Consider the following 24,113-nt stretch of genomic DNA (forward strand, 5'->3'; position numbering starts at 1 on the left):
GCCTGGTCTGGCTACTCAGAGCCGGCACAGCCATTCTGCCACACCGAGGGGGCAGCGGCCCTGCTAGCCCAGTGGCTGTGTGAGGGACAAGGAGCCTGGCCCCTGCTGAGCTCACCGGACCCCCGCGCCCACCCTCACGGCCGACCCCGGGGCCAGCTGGACCTGAGAAACGAAACCCTATCTGGTGCAACTTCACTGACTATTTCCTGTGCTGTACTTCACGTCCCCGTGACTGCTCTGAACCTGCCAATGGTACAGTGCTAGTTGGGTACTGGAAGTATTGTCAAGTCTGGTTGTCTAACCACTATCTGAACACCTGAAACTAATAAAAAATAATATTTCATGTAAACTTTAATTTAAAAATAATTTAAAAAACCCTATTTATTGTCAGATCTCCCATTCCTTGCAGTTGAAAGCTTTCCAATTAATACTGCACGTCACGTAGGGACAGAGAGAGGGTGCTGGAGGAAGCAGGCGGGCTCAGCGGCAGAGGGGCCGGGCTGAGCCAAGGATGGGTGGTGACGATACCAGGTCCACCTGGAGGACTCCACCTTGGGCCTCTGCAAACGTCTGTTCAAAGAAGGGTGCCAAGACTCTGCAGGAGCCTTAGCAAGCCATCGACCCTGGTGTGGGGGCCAGGGTGGGGTATGGGTATCTTTCCTTTTATGGTTTTCTATTTTTCTTCTTACAATTTGCAAGAGGACTTGTTTCTAAACTCCATTTCTTTCCCTTCAGTTGCATCTCCTCTGCTGGGAACATGCGGACGTCCTGTGCGGACCTAACCCCACAGGGAGGCCAGGGTCCCGCGGGCCGTCTCTGCGGCCCCTTGGCAGAGCCCGCCGGGGGAACGGGGGTGACAGTCAAGCAGGTGAAAGCATCACCTCCTCCATCTATTGCCCTTGCTGGATCATGAAGTCTTTGGAAGTTCTGTTAAATCAAAGGGATGTTGGTATAAAGATTTCAGTGGATGTTTCTGTGCTCGTGGGTAAATGAGAATCAGAGAAATTCTCAATTGTTTGCAGTTTCGGTCCCTTTCTAAAACCTTCACATGGGAACAGGCTTCCTAACAACCTCCTATTTTTAACAGAATCCTGCCTCTCCTGATTTAAAATCACAGTAGCATACACTTTCGATTTTTGCCTCAGCAAGGGTGGAGGAGAAGGAGGAAGGCCTCGGGAGGGGATGTGCTGTCTGTCCGGACACTAGGGTAGAGAGGACGTGGGCCTAGGAAAAGCTGTGTCCAGATGTCAAATTCCCGCATGCTGGGACTTAACTCTCAAATTTGCAAAAATAAATGTTGTGTAAAACAACCCCACAATTTGCAACATACCCTGAGAATGAGGTGTTTCAATTCATCATCTGACAGAAAAGTAGGTTTGTAGTTCGCTTCTGTGTATGGATTGGTGGCACCTTAGGGGGGAAAGAAAAAAGAGTTGGCATATTTTATACCCAATGTCTCATTCTGCTTCCTTCCTCAAGCCTTCCTGCCTAGTCCCTACCACCTGGGATTTAAATTGTACCTTCCTTCTTCCTTAACTGGGACAGCGTAAGATCTGGTTTTGAGCAGAATCCTGTAATGCCAGAGGATTCCATTGAAAAGAGCACACTGTTGCCCACAGAGACTTAACAAGTTTGCTTTTGTCACAATGAGGAGAACCAAGGAAGTTACAAATCTGCCCCTGAGAGAGAGGGCAGCTCCAGAAGCTCACTGGAAGAGGCGCTGGGAGGGATCTCTCCTCCCGGGACGTACATTAAATGGGCTGTCTAGCCGTCCCTCAAATCACCACTCTAGATGTTCCTGGGAAATCATCCAGTCTGCCAGACCCTGAGTAAATACATTGTAGAAGGCACTTAGTGTGAGTTCCCCTTCATCGGTGGTGAGTTAAATGAGGTTGGCAATCCAGAGAAATGCATTGCTTCAGTAAATGCAACTCAGGCTCCTGGGACTGAAATGGAACAAGATTTAGGTTTAAAAGGCTGTCAATCTGGCATCTTTCAGAGGAACAATAACTTAACAGAGAAAAATGCCAGCAGTAAATGACTTGGAATCTGCAGAATGGTTAGTAGAAGAGTAAAGAAATAAAAAACGGGTCCATGACAATTCAAAGCACCACAGGGAAGGAGGTAAACAGAAAGTCTGTGACTTTCGCATCAGCTCACAAGGCAGAGATTATTGATCCACATCCCTGCTTTTGATGATAGCTCGAGATTTGCCACTCTTCCTTCCAATTTAATGGAAACTGGCTTATAGTAATTTAGTCTCTACCATCTTAGCTAATATGAATTTTTAAATGCCATTCTCCAAACACAGGATATAATTATATTTTTGAATCATGACCAAAAGTCAGACCAAACCAGCTACTTTTTATTTCTGGTGGCTTTGTGGAAATAAAAAGATGCAATTCTTTCCCCACACAGCTCAGAGATCTGACTGAGTGCCCACTTTCCAATTTCCTCAAATAGTCCAAGATGAGCTGTGGAAAATTCCAGGAACAGCATTCACGAAAATGCCTGATATGTTTCAGACTTCCCCTGTGGTTTGGAGAAGTCGCCTCCACATTTCTGCCTTGGAGTTCTCAACCTCACCCCTCTTAGAAAAGAAGGAAAATACTGCCTCCCTCATAAAGGGTCTAGCCAGTTTGGGAAAATTCCAGGGAGATGAATATGTCAGTGTTCATTCCTGACAATAAAAATGCAAGAACCATCAACCAGTGACTCACTCTTCAAAGAAAGCATGATGTTTTCCTCTTTTATACTAAAACTGACTTTTCTAGTCATTAAAGTGCACCTCCATTTTTTATGTTTATCACTGTATGGCGGGGTCCAGGCATGCGGAGCTGAAAGACGGAGCACCAGCAGCGTCCTCTCTGATTGACTGTAGTCTGACCACGCACGTGCGCGTCTCTCTCACACACACACACACACACACACATGCACACAGCCTCTACCCTCTGGGGATGCAGGGCTGCAAGAGTGCGTCTTGACACTCACAAATGATCAGTAATCACTTCATTTGGTATCGTGTCTATTGCTGAAAATTACCGGCATACTACTCAAGGCTACACATTTGCAAGTCATATACATTTGCCTTAGGGACTCAGGAACTTTCTAGGCAAGGGTGGTACATTTGTGGGAAAGGGCATAAAAGACAATAAAACTTGGGTCTCACCTCGTAATGTTTTCATGTGCTGAACCGCCATCCTCAGCACAGTGAGTTTATCTAATTTCCTGGACATCGCGTTGCATGTTGGTACCAAGGAAGCCAATTCATCAATAAAACTGTTCATTTTATCCCGACGCCTCTTTTCAATTTGACTGTGAGCTTCCCTGAATGACAATATGAAAAGTGAATTCTAGAAAATAAAGCCCAGCGTCAAGGAAACCATGACAAATATAAGTTGTAACTGTTTTCAATCTTCATCTGACAAGGCAAATTTAGAATCTGCAGACTGCTTCAAACCAGACTTTCCTACTAAAGCCACTAAAAATGTGGCCTCACCACCAGGTCAGTATCATTTTTTTATGCTCACCTCATCCTCAGAATTAAGGAGAAATATTACAAAACTGTATTTTCAGAGTGAACTGTATTATTGTTAATCTCTCACTTCCTCTTGGCCTCTGTAAAGTTGGGCTTTAAGATGGGGACAGAAGAAAAAAGGAGGGAGGTGGAGGTTTTAAAGAGCAAAATGTCCAGAACAGCCATCAGCAAGGGTCCTGGGTCCCCTGAGAGTCATCTGAGGCTTGTGAGGAGCCTGCTGTGTGTCCTCCCAGAGACTCACAACCGAGTCGCCACGTGACTAACACGCTGCTACCTTGGCTCGAATAGGACCCCACAGAGACACAGCAGATGCAACATCCATCCCCAGGAACTTCTTCAGAGAATGTCACACTCCTCCCTCGCAGGAGCTGCTGCCCACTGAGACAGCGTGATGGTTCACTGGCACTCACTCTCCCTGACTGGTCTGCACCTGCCATTTGTGACTGTCCCCCTCTCGAGGTGCATCCACGATGAAAACATAGCTTGCTGTCGCTGCCATAGTAACAAAACCATGAGCGCTCCCGCCAAGGTGGGTCTGCGAGAGAAAAGCTACAAGTCTCAGGTCAGCCGAATTCTGTGGCCCTTAGTTCTGCATCATGGTCCAGTCTCAGAGCAGGAGGGCTGAGGAACCACATGCGAAGGGGTCAGCAAGTGTGGCTGGAGGCAGGAAGGACTAAGTTAGAGAATCTACTCAAGGGATCTAGTTATAACTTTGAGAGCAACAAGGGTGAAACCTGGCTGAAGGGTGAATAAAGGTGAAGGTGTAACTTTCAGAGGCGAGGTGAGCCCAGGAACTGAATCACTGTGGGAGGCCAGCGCAGCCTGGTGAGACGAGGAGCCGAGGCCGCAGCGAGCCCCAGGACGCTGCCCCCTTCTTTATTCATCACGGATGGGACAGCGTGGAAAGGACCGAGACAGACCAGGTGCGCAGCCTCCTGGGCAGCACGCTGGGAAACCAGAGCCGGCACAGTTTACACACGGAGTGAACGAGAGCCCCTGCTTACCTGGCATTTTTGATCCTTCCTTGGTGCTCTGTGTATTCTAACCTGGAAAAAAAAAAAAAAAGCAAAGATAAAAACACTATCCCCTGGAGATGATAATTAATGGCAAATTGACGCATCTCTGTTTTCTTTTTCATTAAACTAATTTCTCTGTGAATCCCTGTCATCTCTCTACACATACAATGTTGGCTGTTAGCCAAACTGGGGGCTGAGATGATCTTGAGCCCATAGGGTCACCACCTCCTTGCTTATCCCCCATCCGGGACAAGCTGGGCCCTGCGCCGAGTACTGTAATGTGAATTATGCGGGAAATGGCTATAAGGATGCCCAAGTTCAAATGACTAGGTTCACGGTACCTTCCATGAGGATCGTCTTTGTCCGTGTCCATACTTTCCCTGAAAAAAAAACAAAAGAGAACGTGACTATTGAAGACATACAAAATACCTTCTAATCATAATCCAGAAAGAAGGCTCTCATTTATCCAGAAACCAAACATAGAAAGCTCAACTAACATAGTCTTGATTACGGATATATAATAGTCAAACAAATAAAGACAACTTGAAATTACTATAAAATTCACGCTGGTTTTCCAGATTATCAAACAAGATTTATATATAGTCTCAATAGAGTTTCCATGTTAACATATTTTACCGTATTTCGGTTGTGTGGAAATTGGGACTACGCAGCACTTATGGAAACTCTTAGTTAACCAGAGTATCTGAATCACTGTAATACCCCATCCCCCCCCCCCCCCATCGTTCTGGATAAATGGGGTCTATTCATTTGCAAAACATATCAAGCACCAAATATCTGTGCATACATATATATTGGATTCTGTGGGGGACGGGAAAGAGGGGGGATCAAAGGACCAACAAAGAAGCACTGAGCAGAGCCGGAGGCAGCTCCTCAAAGGCCTGGCCACCCTGAGTCCTGGCTCTCAGCTACGGGGGAAGCCCGAGGAGCTGGGAGAGAGGGGAGGATTGGGGCGGAGGGCATGGAACCCTGTTTGGCTGCAGACCGCCCTGGACTCACAGCATGAATCTGCCTGCCTTCAACAGACTCCAGAAATTCAGTTTCATGGCGTCTTGCGTTTCAGTAGAAAACAGATTGAAATTTCAGAGGAAGGAGTTCCGTTCCCCCTGGGGTCAGCTCACAGCCTTCATCAGCTCTGGAATTGATCAGGTGGGCACTGACTACCACCTGGGTCTCTCCCCTTTCTCCTTTATCCCATAAGAAAGAAGGAATTATATCTTTCAAATAATGTAATCTCCAGGGCAAACCCAACTTTCTCAGGATGCTGAATCACATCACGGCCATTCTAGAGTAGTGGTTCCCAATCAGCGCCCTGGGTTTCCTCACAGGCAGGGAATTTCTCCAGCTAGTCTGAACGTCCAGAGGAAATCTTATAGGCCACACGGGAACATGAAAACTTCCTCCTCTTTCGTGTAGACTTCTGTCTGCTTACAGAGGCCAGAGGATCAGCTTGGGCAAAGAGAAGCCCTGCCTCCATTTCTGACATTAGCACATCAAAACTATAGGGAAAGGGATTATGTTTGCTTAATTATAGTGTCTCAATGAATTAGAAAAGATTTGCAAACTGGGGTCCCTGAAGGAAACCTGAAGGTCATGGGTGATGACAAGGTTGGAAGCCACAGACAGCAGAGGTCTTAGAACATGTCACTAGTCCACAGGAAACATCTCCTAGTCTCTCTGTTAACAAGTTATGAAATAACACCCTTCTGGTCCTCACACTCCGTCTCCATCCCCTGGGTGTTTGCTCTGACTCATCTGGGATAATTTACATGCTAATAATAGCATCTCCTAGTGGGCATCTGACCTATTTATTGCCACTGTGCCCCCCAATTCAACCTGTGAACTTCAGCAGAAAGGACACCTGCTGTGGGTGAGGGACACCTCCTTGGACATTTTCCCTCATTAAACAAAAGTAAAGCTCTTAAACAGACCTTTGGGTAAGATTCCACACAGATGCCTCAACAGAAAAAAATATGCCTTTGACTGTTCTCCATACCCTGCCTTATTCCCTAGGTGTTGTACAGATAGAGAAGAATTGACTATAAGTGTGAAAGTTTACTTACTCAAAAGAAAAGCCATCAAGTCTAAAAAGAAACAAAAATACTATTTAATATAACAGGTACATACTAATTTCAATAATGTTTAAGGACAATATCAATGTCCCTATGCTATTTTCAGGATGACAGCTACTTTCTTATTCCGCAAATATTAATTAAGCGGCTTCCTCAGGGAGAGGCCTTGAGGCAAAGCTCTCTGAAACCACTGAGGTTACATCCGTGGACATAGTCATCTTGCTCAAAGGAGCAAAGGACGATAAAGGAAGGGGTACAGGCAGAACTTGGCTTTCAGGCTCTTCTCTGTCCCTCGATAGGGACAGTGTAGGACCTCAGCAGTGCTGGAGGCTCCCCTGCCTGCTTCCAGGGGGAAGATAAGGAGCAAGCCAACTGTGTAGCCACTCTCTCATTCCCATCCCTTTCCACAAAGGGGATCCCTTCTTCCGGGAGAACCGGTAGCTGGCCCCTGGATGGTCCACGCCCACGAACTGACACCAAGCTCTGCCGGAGGAGGGCGGGCCTAGCGGCCTTACTGGTAGTCGGTGGAGCTGCCTTTCCGTTTGCGGGTACAATCCACGCCGCTGGTGCCAAGGGGGCTGGAGAGGAGGTCAGTGGCACCCGGGGACATGAAGTCACTGATTGTGGAAGAAATGTCCATTCTCTGGTCTGCCATTGGAGATCTGGAAAGGGTACAAGGAGGCACAGAGTCGTGTTTATTTCTATGGGTTCATCTAAAGTGGCAGAGGGCAGGGTGGCACTGGGGGGGGGGGTGTGTGTGCTTATTTACAGCACACATCTCTCACCCAGCCACCGGAATGGGGACTTGACAGGAAGGGAAGCGCATCCTACTTACTTTAGGAGTTAGGATAGTAATTTAGGCTGCCCTTTCGTTTTTCTGCTGAGCCTCCCAGAGAAGCTAGGCTAGGGAGTGGAGGAACTAAACCAGGGCCCAGGGCTCTGCCCGTTATAGCCCAGTGCTTCTCCCACGAGGGGGCACATGACCCAGATGTTTTCTGAAGTCCGAACTTCATTTTCTTCCAACCAGTAACTTGAATAATGCACTAAACATAATTTACTTGTTATCTCTGTATTTTTGTTACAGCTTTTGCAGAAGTCATAAGAAAGCAGAAAATATACTTTCTCAGATTACACAGGGTGGGGCAAAAGTAGCTTTACAGTTGTTCATATGGAAAATAATAAAATAATTAATAATACCAGAATAAACTGTGTTTCTCAGCCTTACAGCTGTAAACCTACTTTTGCCCGCCCTGTATAGAAGGTCTGACTCGGGAGCCAGGAAAACCTGGCCCCTCTCACAGGCAGCCCAGGCAAAGGCTGTCCTGTATGCCCCAACTGTCCTTTCATACCCAGCATCCCCTGCAAGGAACACCTTGCATAATGAAATGAAGACATAATAAATAAATTTGCAAAACATTTTGAGAATTTATACTTTTAAAGCACAAGGTGAGTTGGCCCCCTAAAGAGGCTGACAAGTACCTTACGAGGAACTCCAGCTCCAACCCAAGCTGGAGAGGGCCGAGTGCTGCCCGCAGTCGGGGCTCCAAGCGCCACAGGTGTGGCTGGGCGATCACTCCTTCTCTCGGGGCCCACGTTTCCTCATCTGCAAAGCAACAGAGAAGCGTGTTTCCATTGTTACTGTTATGCTCACAGATTAGTGAACCAGGCCCCCTGCGTGGGTGTGTGCCACCTTTTCCCTTCACAGTCATCGCTGCAGTGACCGTCTTGGTGCACGTGTCTCCGTGCATTTACGCTATCGCCTCTGAGTATCAAAATCCAAAAGCAGGACTGACAGAGCACGGGACATGCACTGTATGTTTCAGTACGATCCGAAACCCTGAGCCCCAGAGAAGCTCCAGCCATTTATACCCTCGGCCAGAGCTCTTACCAGTCTGAAGGTAGAAACAAAACCTCATTTTGTTTTCACTTGTATGTTTAAGTTACTACAGATGGTGTTCTATGCTACAGGCATTACTGGTTTCCTGTGTGCCTACTCATGCCCCGTTTTTCTACTAAGTTGTCTTCAGGGTCGATGGGCCTCCTAACTCACGTTCACCTGGGCACCTGAACCTGGTGGGACAAAAACGTACAATGAACTGACCGCCCTCAAGCTCAGTCCACCACCTCTCACCTCAGAGGCCCAGTGCTGCCCAGCGATGCCCAACTCCCTGCTCCATCCCTTCTCCCACTCTGTGCTTGAGGACGTCACACTACCTCTTTTTTCCTCACACCCCCAACATCTCCCAGATCCTTCCTCTCGGCTGATAACTTTACTTTCTACTTCACTCACAAAAGGGCCATCAACCTGCCTAGATGCTGCTGGTTAGGACCCACACACCCAGTATGTGCTGACTTCATTTTCTCTCATGACTCAAGACCTTCACTGCAGAAGTCTCTCCCTGCCCCCAATCCTGTATCATCCACTTTCCATCCAGCCAACTGCAGCTCGTGAGCCACATGCGGCTCTTTGGCCCCTTGAGTGTGGCTCTTTCACAAAGGGTACTCCACCCTAATTGTTAATAATAATGTACCTACCTATATAGTTTAAGTTTAAAAAATTAGGCTCTCAAAAGAAATTTCAATCGTTGCACTGTTGATATTTGGCTCTGTTGACTAATGAGTTTGCCGACCACTGCCCTAGCCCATTCTCATGAGGATAAAAACACGTTGCAACAGCTCCGATACTGCATGGAAAAAAACATTGAACTCCACTCCCCTCTAGTTGCTGCCCTATTTCTGTTTCCAACTCCCCTCCTTTCCCCCTCCATAAACCCACTCCAATCAGGCTCTTGTCCCCATCATTCCAATAAGACAGCCTCTACTGTCACAAGTGACCTTCTCACTGCTAAATCCAATGGCTGCTTTTCCATTCACTTGCTCCCTATTTGGCCCAACAGCAACATCTGATAGATCTGACTTCTCCTCCCTCACTGTCTCTGGGTCTCAGTGATGCCATTTTCTCTCAGTTTTCCTTCTCCGTCAGAGGCCACACCCTTTTGGTCTCTTCAGCTGGCTCTTCCTCATCCACCTCACCTCTAAATGAGGGTCCCATGGATGTCCTTGGACCTCCTCTGTGTCTCCAATCATTTCCTAGGAGATCTGTCTAGTTTCATTGCTTCAAATACTATCTAAGCCACTGGTTCTCAAAGTGTGCACCAGGACGCACTGGCACACCCTAGAAGATTTCCAGGTGCACCCTATGGTATTCCAGAGAAATACATGCCTGTTGGGGACCAAAAAACCAACAGGTTTTTGGAGTTTAGATTTTGGGGGGACAGAGGTGTGGGGAATTGGCTGTTAGCTGACAGTCTGCCCAACCCCTCACGTCACTTGCCTGATTAGGTTACAAAAGGCTGTTAGTAGTGGTGCTGGATTGTTTACACTATCCCCTATGTTCCCGGGAAAGACTGGAGGCAAGTTTCTTCTATTCTTTGTTTGGTGTAAAGTTAAGATTTGCTAATGGCCTCACTTTGCCCTATAAATAAAGCAAGATGCGGTTTTTGGGTGCACTTTGTTCTTGCCAGCAGTATTTACAGGGCCCTCCCAACCCCCTATTTTCTTATTTCCGCATATTTTCTTAATTCCGCACCGTTCCCACTCGGGACCTGGAATTACTAGCTGTGCTGGTTTGCAGCATGTGTCTAGATATAAAAATAAATATAGTTACTCTGTTATACCATTTCATTACGGAAGTACCGCTCTTTTTGTTAACATATCATAATTATATTTATTATTAACACATCATTATATTATTTTTAGATAAATACACCCAAATAAAATAGATAGATTTCTCAAAAAGAAGTGTGATATTGAAGAATCCAATTCTGTTAGTGAGCAAAAGTTAAGTGTAAATAAAATAGGACTTGAAGGATGACGGCAGAATTTAATTTATAGCATTTTCCATCACTTAACCCTGAACAATATGATTGCATTAGAAACCCATTTATTGCTTCAAATGATTTTGGTTTAACATTAACAGAAGAAGAAGAACTGGCAGCTATATCCACTGATCGTGGATTGATGATTAAACATAAGGAATTGTCTCTTGAAGCCTTTTGGATTTCTATAAAAGAAGAATATGTGGCAATATCTTAAAAAGCTTTGAACATTTTACTACAATTTTCAACATCCTATTTATGTGAATTAGGATTTTCTACCCTCAATGCAATTAAGAGTAAAAAGAGAGGAATTCTTCAATGTATTGACAAGGAAATGAGAGTTTGCCTTTCAAATAGATGCCCAAACATTGAAGAAATTGCTAGGACACATCAGGCTCATGTTTCTCATAAACACAAGAATGAAAAAACTTAACACATTCATGCTGGAACCTGACTAATTTACTAAATCTTACTAAGAATGTATCTATATATATAAAAAGATAACTGTTTTGTCGTTTTTTAATTTTGTAACCTCTCTTTTTTACGAATTCTAAAAAGCATAACTCAAAAAATGTAACAAAAATGTTTTTTAATGTCAGAATAAATTTAATTTTGTCATATTTATTTCACTTAATTACCATAAAAGCATGTTTGGACTTTATATTTTTTCCTTTAATATTTCTCAGAAATTTGTATATAGTGCGCCTACAATTATTTGTAGGATTTTAAATGTGCCCCGACTTCAAAAAGTTTGAGAACTACTGATCTAAGCCATGACAGCTCCCACATTTACATCTCCATCCCAGACCTCTCCTGGGATTCATATTAATGAAAAAATATTAAATAATACCTAACAAAAACAATAAAACTGTTATTTAAGATATTTCCATATTGCTTCTTGATTGGTGTCCACCCTTGCAATTTTTTTCACCTATGGACGGAATGATATTACTACGGGTGCTTAGAATATACTGTTGCTCAGATGAACATTAAAAAAGAGTAAAGAATGTAAATTTGTGATTTCCACCTTGAGTGGCTGCCCAGGTGCCCACCTTAGAGAGAAGCCTGATTACAAGTGCCATTTTAACAACTGGCTCACGGAACTCAACAAAATATTAGGTGGTTCTGCCGAACTGGTGTGAACCAGCTGGATCCCACCACTGCATATAATACAACCTCCTGCCAATCTTCCCTAGCTACCTCACCCTGCTGAGTTTTTTTCCATAACCCTTATCAATATTTGACCTATGGGAATCTACTTCTTTTTTTATTTCCTCTCCATTACACTATAATCATGAGAAGAGCAGGGATTTTGTTTGGTTTACTGCCAGTACCCTTAGTACCTGGAACACTTCCTAGCAGACAAAAAACACTCAATAAATGAATAAATTTGTACATTAAAAATATATTATTTGTTCATCATAAATGTTGTAATACTTTCCCCCCTTTTGGACTGTTGTAATACTTTCCCCCCTTTTGGACTTTTAACTTTGCTTATGGTATTTGCATGTGATAATAATAGTGACAAAAACAAAAACAAAAACTTTTTCTCATTCCAAAATCATATGAATATTCTCTTTACTAATATTTCTATCATTTTACTTTATTTAGCACTTTAGTCCAGTTGGAAATGATTTTTGGTCCACTACTTAAGAAATTCTCAACGTATTTCCCTTCAGTGGATAAACAACTGTCCCAACACCATTTACTAGACCATACATCCTGTTACCAATCATTTCAAACGCCATCCTTATTGATTCATTCTGATTTATTCTTCGAGAAGCATTTCATAATCCTTTAATCACATGAAAGGCCTTGCTGGGTGGCTGCCACTGCTGTTACATTATTACTGACATTAAGGGAAGTTGGCCAGAAATGAGTGCAGAACCCTGCCCTCAGAGTCATGGCGGCCCTTTGGGCTGCACCGCACATACGAACGAGTGCCACCTCCAGCGCACTCTCTCTCTGACCAGCTAGACAACTGCCTGAGGTGGGATATTCCAAGTTTCAGGGCTGGAAGCAACCACCCTTCCTGAGAGAACTACCATGGAAGCTGCCAATGAGACAGTCGGCAAGGGGGGAAGGTAGGGAATATGATGACTAATTACCTGAAGTTACAGTTCTTAAACCTCAGATCCACCCCAGCAGGAGGAAGGAGCCACTGGACTTATTGGTCACCTCAAAGTGATTTTCATGTTTTGTAGGTTCCTTTCAGACAGTCAGCTTCTTCTCAAACCCTGTAGTGGAGCACAGGAAAAGAAAACCCGGGCAGTTCACTTTAGGGCAAGTAAGTTATAAAATCTCACATTAGCACAGGGAGATGAGGGAGCTAGCTCCTGGCTCCCAACTACAGGGCGTAACAACGGCTCACAGTCCCATCCTTCAGATCCTGTCAAACTACAAACGCATGAAGGGAACAGGGTCTATGTATTTCATAGGAGATATTTTTCTGTGAAAAACATGCCTTTTAAATTACTAAACATGGAGGCCCTGGCCAGTTGGCTCAGCAGTAGAGCGTCAGCCCGGCATGTGGAAGTCCTGGGTTTGATTCCTGGCCAGGGCACACAGGAGAAGCACCCATCTGCTTCTCCAGCCCTCCCCCTCTCCTTTCTCTCTGTCTCTCTCTTCCCCTCCCACAGCCAAGGCTCCATTGGAGCAAAGTTGGCCCAGGCGCTGAGGATGGCTCTGTGGCCTCTGCCTCAGGCACTAGAATGGCTCCAGTCACACTGGAGCAACAGCCCAGATGGGCAGGACATTGCCCCTAGTGGATATTCCAGGTGGATCCTGGTCGGGCGCATGCGGGAGTCTGTCTGTCTGCCTCCCTGCTTCTCATTTCAGAAAAATACCACAACAAAAAATAAATAAATAAATTACTAAACATGAATTTTGGACATGGCCTTAAGAGAAGAAAGATAATTATATTTCTCATTTCTCATAGTGGGTCATTATATTTCTCATTTCTCATAGTGGGTCAAGCATTAATAGTGCACGCTTATTAAGTGTGTTCGTTGCATTGAGCCCTCTTCTTATTGCATTATGTAGATTAACTCACTTAAACCTGAAAATAACTCTATGGGGTAGATACTATTGTTTTCTTAGTTTTACTGAGGAGAAGTCGCAGTAGAAGGGTGAAGGAACTAGGCAAGGTCACACAGCTAGAGATGGGTGGGGCTCCAGAAGCTCCACCCACTGCTAATGACTTCACTCAGGTCTCCCAAGTGAAGTTACTTACCTACCTGAACTCAGACAACAAGGAGCAATGGAAAACAAGTCTTCAGAAAACATTAAGCCAAAACAAAATGCCAGCAGAGCCAATACCTTAAACATCTCAGCTTGCTTCCAGAAGTTTTAAGAAAATGTCCATGAACCTCCGGTAAGTCTGTGCACACACAAAGCTAAAGAGAAATCAACTCTGAAAAGGCACCAGCTCAGGTTACAGCATGGGTGCAGCTCTGCCCAGCTCCTACCAGCAGGACAGATGGTCTCCTGCAGTCCCTGTATCTGGGAGCAGGTGGCTCTAAAGGAAGACTCGAGTTGTAGCCATCTTCCTCCTTTCTTGCTCTGCGCCCTGCGATGGCAACATTTAGGCTTTTTTTTTTTTTTTTTTTTTTTGTTTTTTGTGTATTTTTCAGAAGCTGGAAACGGGGAGGCAGTCAGACAGACTCCCACATGCGCCCAACCGGGATCCACCTGGCATGCCCACCAGGGGGCGACGCTCTGCCCACCAGGGGGCGATGCTCTGCCCCTCCGGGGCGTCACTCTGTCGCAACCAGAGCCACTCTAGCACCTGGGGCAGAGGCCAAGGAGCCATCCCCAGCGCCCGGGCCATCTTTGCTCCAATGGAGCCTCGCTGCGGGAGGGGAAGAGAGACAGAGAGGAAGGAGAGGGGGAGGGGTGGAGAAGCAGACGGGCGCCTCTCCTGTGTGTCCTGGCCGGGAATCAAACCTGGGACTTCCACACGCCAGGCCGACGCTCTACCACTGAGCCAACCAGCCAGGGCCAACATTTAGACTTTAAATGGGGCTTTACTGACCTCTCTGAAGCAAGAGAGTGGTGTTTCACACTGGCTAAATCTCATCACCTTTGGACTATCTCTCGTTGTTTTGATCACTATAAAGGTCTTCAGATGAATATCCAGGAATAGAACTGTTTTTGTCATCTTAATTTATTCCCCTTTGCAGAATAACTCGGAAACCTTCACCGTCTCCAATAACCCCAGTCTCTGGGTATGTGCCAACAACCTGACCAGGAGCTCTGTACTTATGGATCATAAGCCACAGTTGACTTAGCAGCGGCCAATGGATGCCAAGTCCCCAGGAAATGCTGCTGGAGGCAAGACCTACCATATGTGATTCCATCTAAGTCAGAGACCCTGTCCAGGTCCCATACCATCTTCCCAGCCACCAAGTGAACATCCCAGGATCCACCCAGGGCATCCTCCTCTCCCTCCGGCCCACACCCATGACCCCCACATAGCCCACTGATGGATGGGTCTGGCCACTTCCCTCCACCTCCTGGTCACTGCCTCCATCCAGGCTGCCTCTTCTCCAGTCTCTCCCCTCCTCACTGGGGTCAGAGATAGGTCAATCCCCTACTTAGAAACACTTCAATGGCTTCACTGCTCTGCTGCAAACCTTCCAGATAAAACCTCAAACTCCCCCGCAGGCAACGCCCGGCTTCTGCCATGGCGTGCCTGCCCTCTAGCCCAGCCCTCCTGTTGGGAAAACAGCTGTGTTAGGCTTGCTCGCTTGTACTTTGCCTGCCCAGTGCATAAGCACATGACGGCGCCACGTGTGTACAGTCCATGTAAGGCTACAGTGCTTGCCCTCATTGTGGATGGTGGACGGTGGATTGCCTGCCTGCCACTGTGCTGGGCCATTTTGCTGCTCCTTTGCCTGAGAAGCGGTTTTCCTCTGCCAGTTTGCTCGTCTGCCGTTGTGAGACTCTATTCAACAGGAATGGCTCAATACTTTCCGGCTCTGCAGTTTCTCTACTGTCTGCCCGAATCCAATGCAAACCTCCTCATCTGCTCCGGAAAGCTCGAGGCCACTGAGCTAAAGCTCCCAAGGGCACATGGCCTCAGCTGTGCTCACTGCCTTGCAGATGTGGCTCCCTCTAGCCACTCCAACACCTGGTGACCTCCTGCTTTCCTTTCAAGTGCCATCAGGTGTCACCTCCCAGGAGAAACCTTTTGGCTCTCCCCATGCTGCTCCCGCCCTTCCCTTCACATCCTGCAGCCTGTCTCTACCTCCCCCCCCCCCCCAGCCAAACCACTGCGTTCTCATGGCAGGTGCCTCCCAGGACCACCCTGCTCTCTCCTGCTTCTCTGAAACTTAGATAAAGGTTCTTAGCACCAAACACCATATGAAATTTCTTATTTTGATCATTTTTTCCAATATTCAAATTGACTTATAGAAATAATAAATGCTAACACGAATTTTGGCACTATACTTTGTAGAACAAAAATAAAAAATCCTTTCTTATATGCTTGGACAAGGTGAGGAACTTGCACCAGCTGCGACACTTCCAATTATTTCTGGAAAAGTGCTTCCTCTCCAAGAAAGTATTCTTAGATGTAAGACAATAAGGGAAACAACAAAAGAAAAACCTCCTCTGTGCCACCTACTTCTGAAAGAATCTGACCCAAGGGAGGGGACTCCATCTGACAGATTCCTGTGAAAGGGGACCCTGTTAAGGGGGACAGGGCCGGGCCTGGTGCTGCCATCCAAGTGGCACACAGCAAGAATGCTTTTGAGAGAGCCTGCCCTGTGGTCCTGGAGTCAGGGCCACACATGGGCCACTTCTGAGTTAGAGATTCCAAAGGTCGGGGAGGCTCACTGGCTGGCCAGAAAAAGCAAGGCACAAAGAGACTTGTGCAGGGCCCCTGGGAAGAACTCGGGGGCACCCACTGTTCTAAGGAGCACAAGGATGAGATTCGCGGAGGCTCCACATGAAGAAGCGAGAAGGCTGGAAGAGGAGTCACAGCCCAGGCTTCCTCAGCAGAGGTGCCTGGGCAGCTGAGAAGGATGAGGGTATCAACCTCTACTAAGCACACGTGGGAAACGCAGCTGCTCCTCTGAGCAGAGCAGGGTGAGGTAGAACTGCCCCTTAGGAAACCCACACACACCATCCACAGGAAGATGCCCACACACCAGGCGTCTATATCTACCTTCCTCCTCCCTGTCCCTGAACCCCTGAGTGTTGCAGGAAGAGAGAGGGCAGCATGTAGATGTATTCAGGTGTGACGATTAGCTTCCCCTCCCTGTGGGGAGAGTCTGCAGGCCACCCCAATATCAGGCCTGGACCTGTGACTTGACTTGGCTGATGAATCTGACTGGACAGGACAGCCACAACTTTGGAACAGAATCTCTAACTCATGTTTCTTTGTGCAGAGACCAGCAATTTCCTGAATAGAGGCTCTTCCATTAGCTCAGGTTCTAGATGGGTAACAGCATGAGGAAGAAATAAGCCTTTGCTACTATAAGCCACTGAGACACGGAGGTTGGTTATTACTAGGGTGACCAAGTCTTCTGTTTTCCTGAGACCTTCCTGTTTTAGCAGTGAAAGTCCTGCATCCCAGGAAACCCCTCTGTCCCAGGATGTTGGTCCCCTAGTTCTTACTGCCTGACACAGGCAGGAGGAAGGAAATACAGACCAGGATCCAGGAGCCACGGACCAAGCCTGACCTGGAAAGAGACCAAGGGGACAGTGGCATTCCCAAGGGAACACTAGGCTAGTTCCATCTTCATGCTAACCTCTCCATTAATTGTGATCTTTATCCCAATTTTCCAGGGGAGGAACTAAGGACTGAAGAGGCCAAGTTATTTTTAAATGGCACAGCTAGCAATGAGGACTGAACTGAGGTGTGTCTGGCTCACTTTTGGTTCTAACTATCACATTGCTGCTGGTCCTGCCTCCAAAACCACCTCCCACAAAGAAACACCCCCCACCCCCAGACAAGCACTTCTGGGGATGGAATGAAGGGAAATGCTATGATGGAGCCATCCTGGTTCAGGAACACTACAGAAACTGAGCGAATACGTTGTCTCTGGGCTTCCTGAAGAATAGGGCGGAGAGGGAAAGAACAGGCCCTCGCACAAGCCGGGAGGTGTATCAGCTAGTGCACTGGCACAGGCTGAGCCAGGAGGCATCTCACCAGGGAGGGGCTCCCTTGAGTCCTGAGCAATGCTGTGCAAAATGGCTTTGGCGAAACATGTTTGTGAAAGAACACAGGTCTTCCCCTTTGAAAGCCTGCCCCACCCACTTGCCCCCACCCCCAGGTGCAACAGCTGAATAGATTTAAGACTTGTGAAGCCCCAGGATGTCACTGGAGTAATACCTTTCTATGATGTGGCTTAATAAAAGGTCCCAGCTTAGGAAAAATGGATGATAGTGAATCAACATCTTTGACTACCTGTGTAGTAGCTATATGCTTATTTATCTACTTCCCCACAACATCCCATGCTCCCCAGGTGTACTGAGGGGATGAATGTGGACTTGCTTCGGTCTGTTCAGATGGCGGGGGCCTTTGAGCAGAGAGGCTGAAGGGGCCCTGTCCCTCTGCAAGTCTCCCTTCACCTGCCATGGGGAGTTTGGTTGCCTTTGCAACAGATTTAGAGAACGTTCACCCAGTGAGACCAGGTGCCTTGAGCCTAGGTGTCTACACCAGGATTATTATTTTTTTTTTGTATTTTGCATTTTTTAAAATTGACTTAAATTTATTGTGTTTACATACATTCAAATGCCCCACTGAATATGCACCAGGATTATTCAACAAACATTTCTCAAGGCCCTAGTGGAAGCCAGGGCATTGGTAATGCAGAGAGGAATCAGCAGTCCTTATGTTCAAGATTCCCTCAGTCTAGCTGGAGAGACAGTGTTTAAGAAAAGACGTATGACATTATCACTCAATAGGCAGGGACATGCTCACAGCAGCAGCGCCTGACTTCAGGTTTTGCTTTTGCCTTTGTGGTGGATTTGAGGAGCCACTTCAACAATCTTCCAGCAGGTGGCAGGCAAGTGTTTTGAAGAAGGTATGCCTTTCTTCCTTAGCTTGGGGCTCATGTAAGTTACAGGAGCAGAACAGAGGAGGAAATAAGTGAGTGTGTGGTGGTGGTGGTGGTGGTGGTGGTGGTGGTGGTGGTGGTGGTGGTGGTGATGGGTGGGCAGTGAATGGAAGAAGAAAGGACCAGGAAGTTAGACTTGAATTAGGTGTTTCAGATATTTGCCTGGTGGACTGGATGGGGAGAAGTATGTTTTGAGCAGAGGAGAGTGGTATTTGCAGTGACTGTTAGGTACTTGTGTACTCAGTCCTACTGGTAACTCTAGATGCTTGGAAATCCTGCAATCAAACATAAATCAAGATTTCCTTTGGAACTAAAGGGCTTCGAGGGCTGACTGAGAGGGTCTCAAAGGAGCAGAATTTGTGTAATCAGGAGTACTGTGTGAATCAAAACAAGGCCGGTCTTTGTGCAAAGACCCCTTAATACCTTGATTAAGAAAGTGCCCAGAATTCCAGTTGTGGAGGACTATTGAGGGCTGTTAGAGGGATGCATGGATGTAGTTAACGGTCAGAAAACACATCACACACCTAGCCCAGTAAAGGCACTCGGTGAATGTTTGTTGAACAAGTGATAAAAAGAACGCCTTCTTAGAGCTTTGTCAAGTCTATCCCTGAAGCATAGGAAGAACAACCCACTGGGCTTTCTGTGAGGACTCCCAGTCCTGGACAGGGGTGTGCAAAACTGATGGGACTGGTAAGGGAAGTAACCTAGTTCAGCTGACAGCTGAGCCACTGTCCAAACTGAGGTGATTCAGGATGCGGAGGTGCAGCAAACAGAAAGGTCAGAACTGGAGCAGTAGAGTTCAAGCAGAGACAGATTATTTCTTTAATAAATTTGATTTTTAAAAAGTCTGCAGGCCTGACCGGGCAGTGGCACAGTGGATAGAGCACTGAACTGGGATGTGGAAGACCCAGGTTCGAGACCCCGAGGTCGCCAGTTTGAGCGCGGCTCATCTGGTTTGAGCAAAGCTCACCAGCTTGGACCCAAAGTCGCTGGCTTGAGCAAGGGGTCACTCGGTCTGCTGAAAGCCCACGGTCAAGGCACATATGAAAAAGCAATCAATGAAAAACTGATGATTGATGCTTCTCATCTCTCTTTGTTCCTGCCTGTCTGTCTCTATCTGTCCCTCTCTCTGACTCTCTGTCTCTGGGGAAAAAAAAAAAGTCTGCAGAATGATTTGGAATCCCAGGAAGGAATGACCTGCGTTTAAATATCCATGTACCACCTGGGAATTGATACTACTTAGTGTTTTTAATGCAGCAGGCCCTTTACGACACAGTGGTGAAGAGGGTTCTCTGGCCATGTTTCAGATGCTGACTCCACCATGCATTAGTGCACTGGGTGTAAATCTTAGTCCAGCATATGCATGACACTTAACTTTGTGTGTAACGGTCTCTTGACCTGTGTGATTCAGATGATAACGTTACCTATCTCAGAGCAGTGGCAGAGAAAGATAAAGTGCTTAGAATGGTGTCTGGCACAGAATGAGCCCTTTATAAGTGTTAACTATTATTATTTTCTCATTTAACTACCACAACATCCCTCTGACATGGCTAACATCATCTCTGCCATTTCGCAGATGAAGAAACAAAGTTTCAGAGTAATTAAGTAACTTGACCTAGGCTGGTGATTTTATAGGAAGGGAGATTTAAACCAGGCCTGTCCTTTCTAAAGCCCATACATAGTCTTTCCACTAGATGGCATGGCCCCTGCACGACATAAGAAGTGGGCACATTCCAGAGTAAGCAGGGATTTAGCATTTTTTGAAGCTAGCACTCCCCAAAGGTCTGTCATGGAACACTGGTTCCATGGGGTTTAAACGACGTTACACGGGAGAAAATGTCAGTGGCCAAAGTAGTACGGGGAATGCCGGGTCGAGTAGTTAGGTTTCTCTTCTGCAGGGCTTTCGGGACCTTAAACATGGCCCCGTGGGTGAAGGTCCAGGAGCAGGGGAGTCTGCAGAGCCCCGTTCACACGTGCCCGTTCACACACCTATTCTCTAACATCTAACAGTGTCCGGTGGGCACACTAAGGGGACCTGCTCTGCAGACCACTCAGGACTAAACCCACCCTGCGACCCTGCTTCCCCTCCCTCCCTGCCCATTTCCCTGCCAGAGGGACCTGGTATGGTGTTATCAGCCTCTGGGCTCCTCTGAAAGCAGCCTGAGGTCCCTATTCCGCTTTTTCCCACGAGTGGTCTCTGACCACTTCCTCTGCTTCTCAGTGCCCATGGCATTCAGCTCACTCTCTGGACTCCTAATCTTTGCTCTAAGGGTTTTCCCTCAAGCCTAGACCCGGGGTTATTACTTGGAGGATGACAATGGAGTCTGAAGCTGCCAAGGGGGCTCACAGGTGCCACCTCTCCCCAAGCAGGGTCCAGCCTCATTCTCCTCTGCACACCAGTGCCCAGTACAGGGCCTGGCACAGAGGAGATGCTCAATGTCGTGTGTGTGTGTGTGTGTACGTGTGCACACACCTGTGTGCTCTGTCTCTACCACTCTCTGGCTGTCCTGCCAGAGGCAGCCTCCCAGGGGTAAAGCTTTCCTCATGACCCTCAGCCTCCCCATGGTCCTACATTCAAAGATGGCATGCCTCCCTCCCCATGCCATGCCTAGAAGGATCGGTCATGTTTATTAACCAAAGACATATGAACCTGACTCCTGATTTCTTTTTTTTTTCCCCCTTCTTTTTAACACCACAGAATAAGAGAAGAGAGCCTGGTCCTAAAGACTCAGGGGAAGAATACTCTTTCCACCAAAAATCTGACTGAAGTTGAAGAAAGTCCTGGGCAACAGGTGCATCCTGATATAAAGGAAACAGAAGGAGGCACTGCTGTTATTTGGCACTAAAAGGAGAGATGCCGGGGAAAGGAGAGCTGAGTGAGGTGGGGGGACCCGAAGAACGCTCTGTGTCTGGCTGAGCTGCAGCTGGAGGCGGCTGGCACCAGCAGCAGGGACGCACCAGCAGCAGGGGCGCACCAGCAGCAGGGGCGCACCAGCAGCAGGGGCGCACCAGCAGCAGGGGCGCACCAGCAGCAGGGGCACACCAGAGGGCTGAGCGCAGAGAGGAAAAGGGGCAGGCCTTCTCTGAGACCGTGGGGAGGGCTGAGGGGAAGCAGTGGAGAAAGGGACAGAGAAGGATCTTACACGGAGTGGCCTTCACCCTTCCCCACGGCAGAGGGTGAGGCCAACTGTGAGGCAGGGGAGGCCCTGAGGCCAGTCTGGGAAGGGGCGCAGGGGGTGGGGTGCACAGCAGCGCAGCAGCTGGGTGAGGCCACACAGCAGGAGTTTAGGCAGAGCCTGTCAGCCAGGCCTGGGCCTCCTGGAACCTCGGGAGCAGAGGAAGAACGGGCTCTCCCCCTGGCAAGGGGCAGGCGGGGTGAGCACAAAAGGACCAGAGGGTGACGGGTGCACCCGAAGAGGGGCAGGACAGGATGGCGGTCAGTGCAGACCCTCTGGAGCCAGGCAGCCTGGGGTCAAGGCCCACTTAACTAGCTGAGTGTCCTGGGCCAGTTCTGTACCCTCTGGGAGCGTCAGTTTCCTCACCTGCAGAAGGGGGAGGTGTACTCCTCACAGACTGAAGGAGCTCACTGTAGAAAGAGCTCTTAGGGTGCTCACCAGGGAACTGGGGTTATGGGAGGGGACGGCCTTGTGCTGGTGAATAAAGGAGGATGGGGGCTTGGAAAGGTAGACACTGATGTCGAAGAAAGCACACTCAGACTGGGCACCCTGGGAGGAAGGAGCTCAGAAGGGAGAAGAAAGAAGCATGGGGGTGGGGGTTGGGGTCAGGGAGACTGACTGGACAGGGGGTGCGAAGGAACTTAGAGCCGAGGAGCCCCAGTACGGGAGCTCCAGGGACTAGGAGGGAGTGGATGAGGGGTGACGGGGGAAGGCTGCAGAGTGGGGCCTGGGAGGGGCTGCAGAGTGGGGCCTGGGAGGGGCTGCAGAGTGGGGCCTGGGAGGGGCTGCAGAGTGGGGCCTGGGAGGGGCTGCAGAGTGGGGCCTGGGAGGGGCTGGAGAGCACCCCGAAGGTCGGCAGTTTGAAGCAGGAAGCGCTGAAGACGCATAAAAGTCCAATCCCTTCATTTTATGGTCAATGAAACTAAAGTACAGAGAAAACAAGCTGGACTAGGATAATGCAACTGTTAAGCCAATGGGCGAACCACGGAGTTGCCCCCGGAGATGAGATAGCGAAGGCAAAGAACCATGATTTCCCTGCAGAGATGGAGCCCACGGCTACTGCCCAGAACCAGGCTGCTCCGGGGCTCTGGGGTGAAACAGTGACACCTGGCTCAGAGGTACTAGGGAGGGGGAGGCAGGCATTGACTGACGGGTAAGGAGGCCTCAGATGGCTACCATGGGCCCAACACCCTGAGCAATTCATCCAACATAATATACTTGAGCATCCATGTGATTTCTACAGTGAAAGAATTGGAAATTTGGGTAAATTTCCACCACATATTGCAGGCAGGAGTCAAATTTCAGTTCAGGACAATTTTGTGACATGAAGACACTGTTAGCGTGCTGGCCTCCAATCACTCATTAATCTTTCAAGAAATATTCTGAGGACATCCAAGTGGCAGGCACTGTTTTCCGAGGCAGTGCTGGGCAGGCGGGGAAGCGGAGACCCTCTCCTCACATGCTGGTGAGGAGGGCGAGCACAGAGGGTAAGTGAGTGAACAACGCTGGGAGGGGTGAGCGCAGGGGAGGAGAGCCAGATGGGGCAGGAAGCGCTCTGGAGATGAATGGAGTCTAGACGTGAGGAGGTGAGAGGTCGGGGAAGGGGCATTCCAGGCAGAGAAGAGCCGTCAAAGAGCTGTGGTGGGGCCACGCAGTGCTGGAGCAGCAGGGACCAATCCCGCTTGGGTTTTAAGCCTGGCCAGAATGTTGAGAACAGACTGCGGGAGGGGGGCTTTCTAAGGGGGGACTGTGTATGATGAGGGGAGGAGAGACCGGGTGTATGTCTCGTGGAGACCTGCAGTTTACGCCTGTGTGGTGGTATTGGGGGGGGTGATAAAGGTAGAACAGGGAGACCAGCAAGGAGATGACTAGAAGAGTCTGGGAACAGATGATATGCCTCAGCCCTGGTCTTAGGAGTGCAGGTGGTGAGAAGTAGTTGAATTCTAGATATATTTTCAGACCAGCGGTGCTGACTGAAGGGATATGAGGTATAAAAGGATGAGTGGCCATGGTGGGGTGATGAGAAGTTGTTGATTCTTCATATACTCTGAAGGACAGCCAACGGGATTTCCTGACTGCTTGTTTCTGCCATGAGGGGCGACAGCCAGTCTGTGAACTGCACAAAGGTCCCGGCAAGGGGATGGACGACGGGGAGAAAACAGCCCAAGTGTGACAGCTGGAGGAATCCACCCAGGGGGCAGGAGCCGTTGGTCCGGGACACACTGAGTGAGAGGTGCCTGTGAGACCTCCAAACTGCATCCCCGTCCGCCGGCCACCCGCCTTTCTGGAGCAGTGACTACCACTGCCCCATTTACCGAGCGTCAAATGTGCCAAGGGCCATGCTGACCC

At 48.1% G+C, this 24,113-nt stretch overlaps 1 protein-coding gene across 7 annotated transcripts in view; it reads right to left on the minus strand.

Annotated features, from left to right (window-relative positions):
- The window catches only part of BMAL1 (basic helix-loop-helix ARNT like 1), a 107,002-nt gene that overhangs the window by 24,989 nt on the left and 57,900 nt on the right, over window positions 1-24,113 (minus strand). For 4 of the 7 annotated variants that reach the window (XM_066365663.1, XM_066365658.1, XM_066365641.1 and 1 more), the window contains exons 3-10: window positions 12,631-12,759; window positions 8,124-8,247; window positions 7,160-7,306; window positions 6,636-6,656; window positions 4,896-4,934; window positions 4,543-4,584; window positions 3,170-3,327; window positions 1,331-1,410 (exon numbers count right to left, since the gene is read on the minus strand). In XM_066365663.1, the coding sequence (XP_066221760.1) occupies window positions 1,331-1,410; window positions 3,170-3,327; window positions 4,543-4,584; window positions 4,896-4,934; window positions 6,636-6,656; window positions 7,160-7,299 (480 nt within the window). In that variant the 5' untranslated portion in view covers window positions 7,300-7,306; window positions 8,124-8,247; window positions 12,631-12,759. The remainder of the gene's footprint in view (window positions 1-1,330; window positions 1,411-3,169; window positions 3,328-4,542; window positions 4,585-4,895; window positions 4,935-6,635; window positions 6,657-7,159; window positions 7,307-8,123; window positions 8,248-12,630; window positions 12,760-24,113) is intronic. The other 3 variants (XM_066365652.1, XM_066365646.1, XM_066365634.1) reach the window with 2 other exon arrangements.

The sequence above is a fragment of the Saccopteryx leptura genome, chromosome 1 (assembly GCF_036850995.1).
Source record: "Saccopteryx leptura isolate mSacLep1 chromosome 1, mSacLep1_pri_phased_curated, whole genome shotgun sequence".
In the NCBI taxonomy this organism is placed as follows: domain Eukaryota; kingdom Metazoa; phylum Chordata; class Mammalia; order Chiroptera; family Emballonuridae; genus Saccopteryx; species Saccopteryx leptura.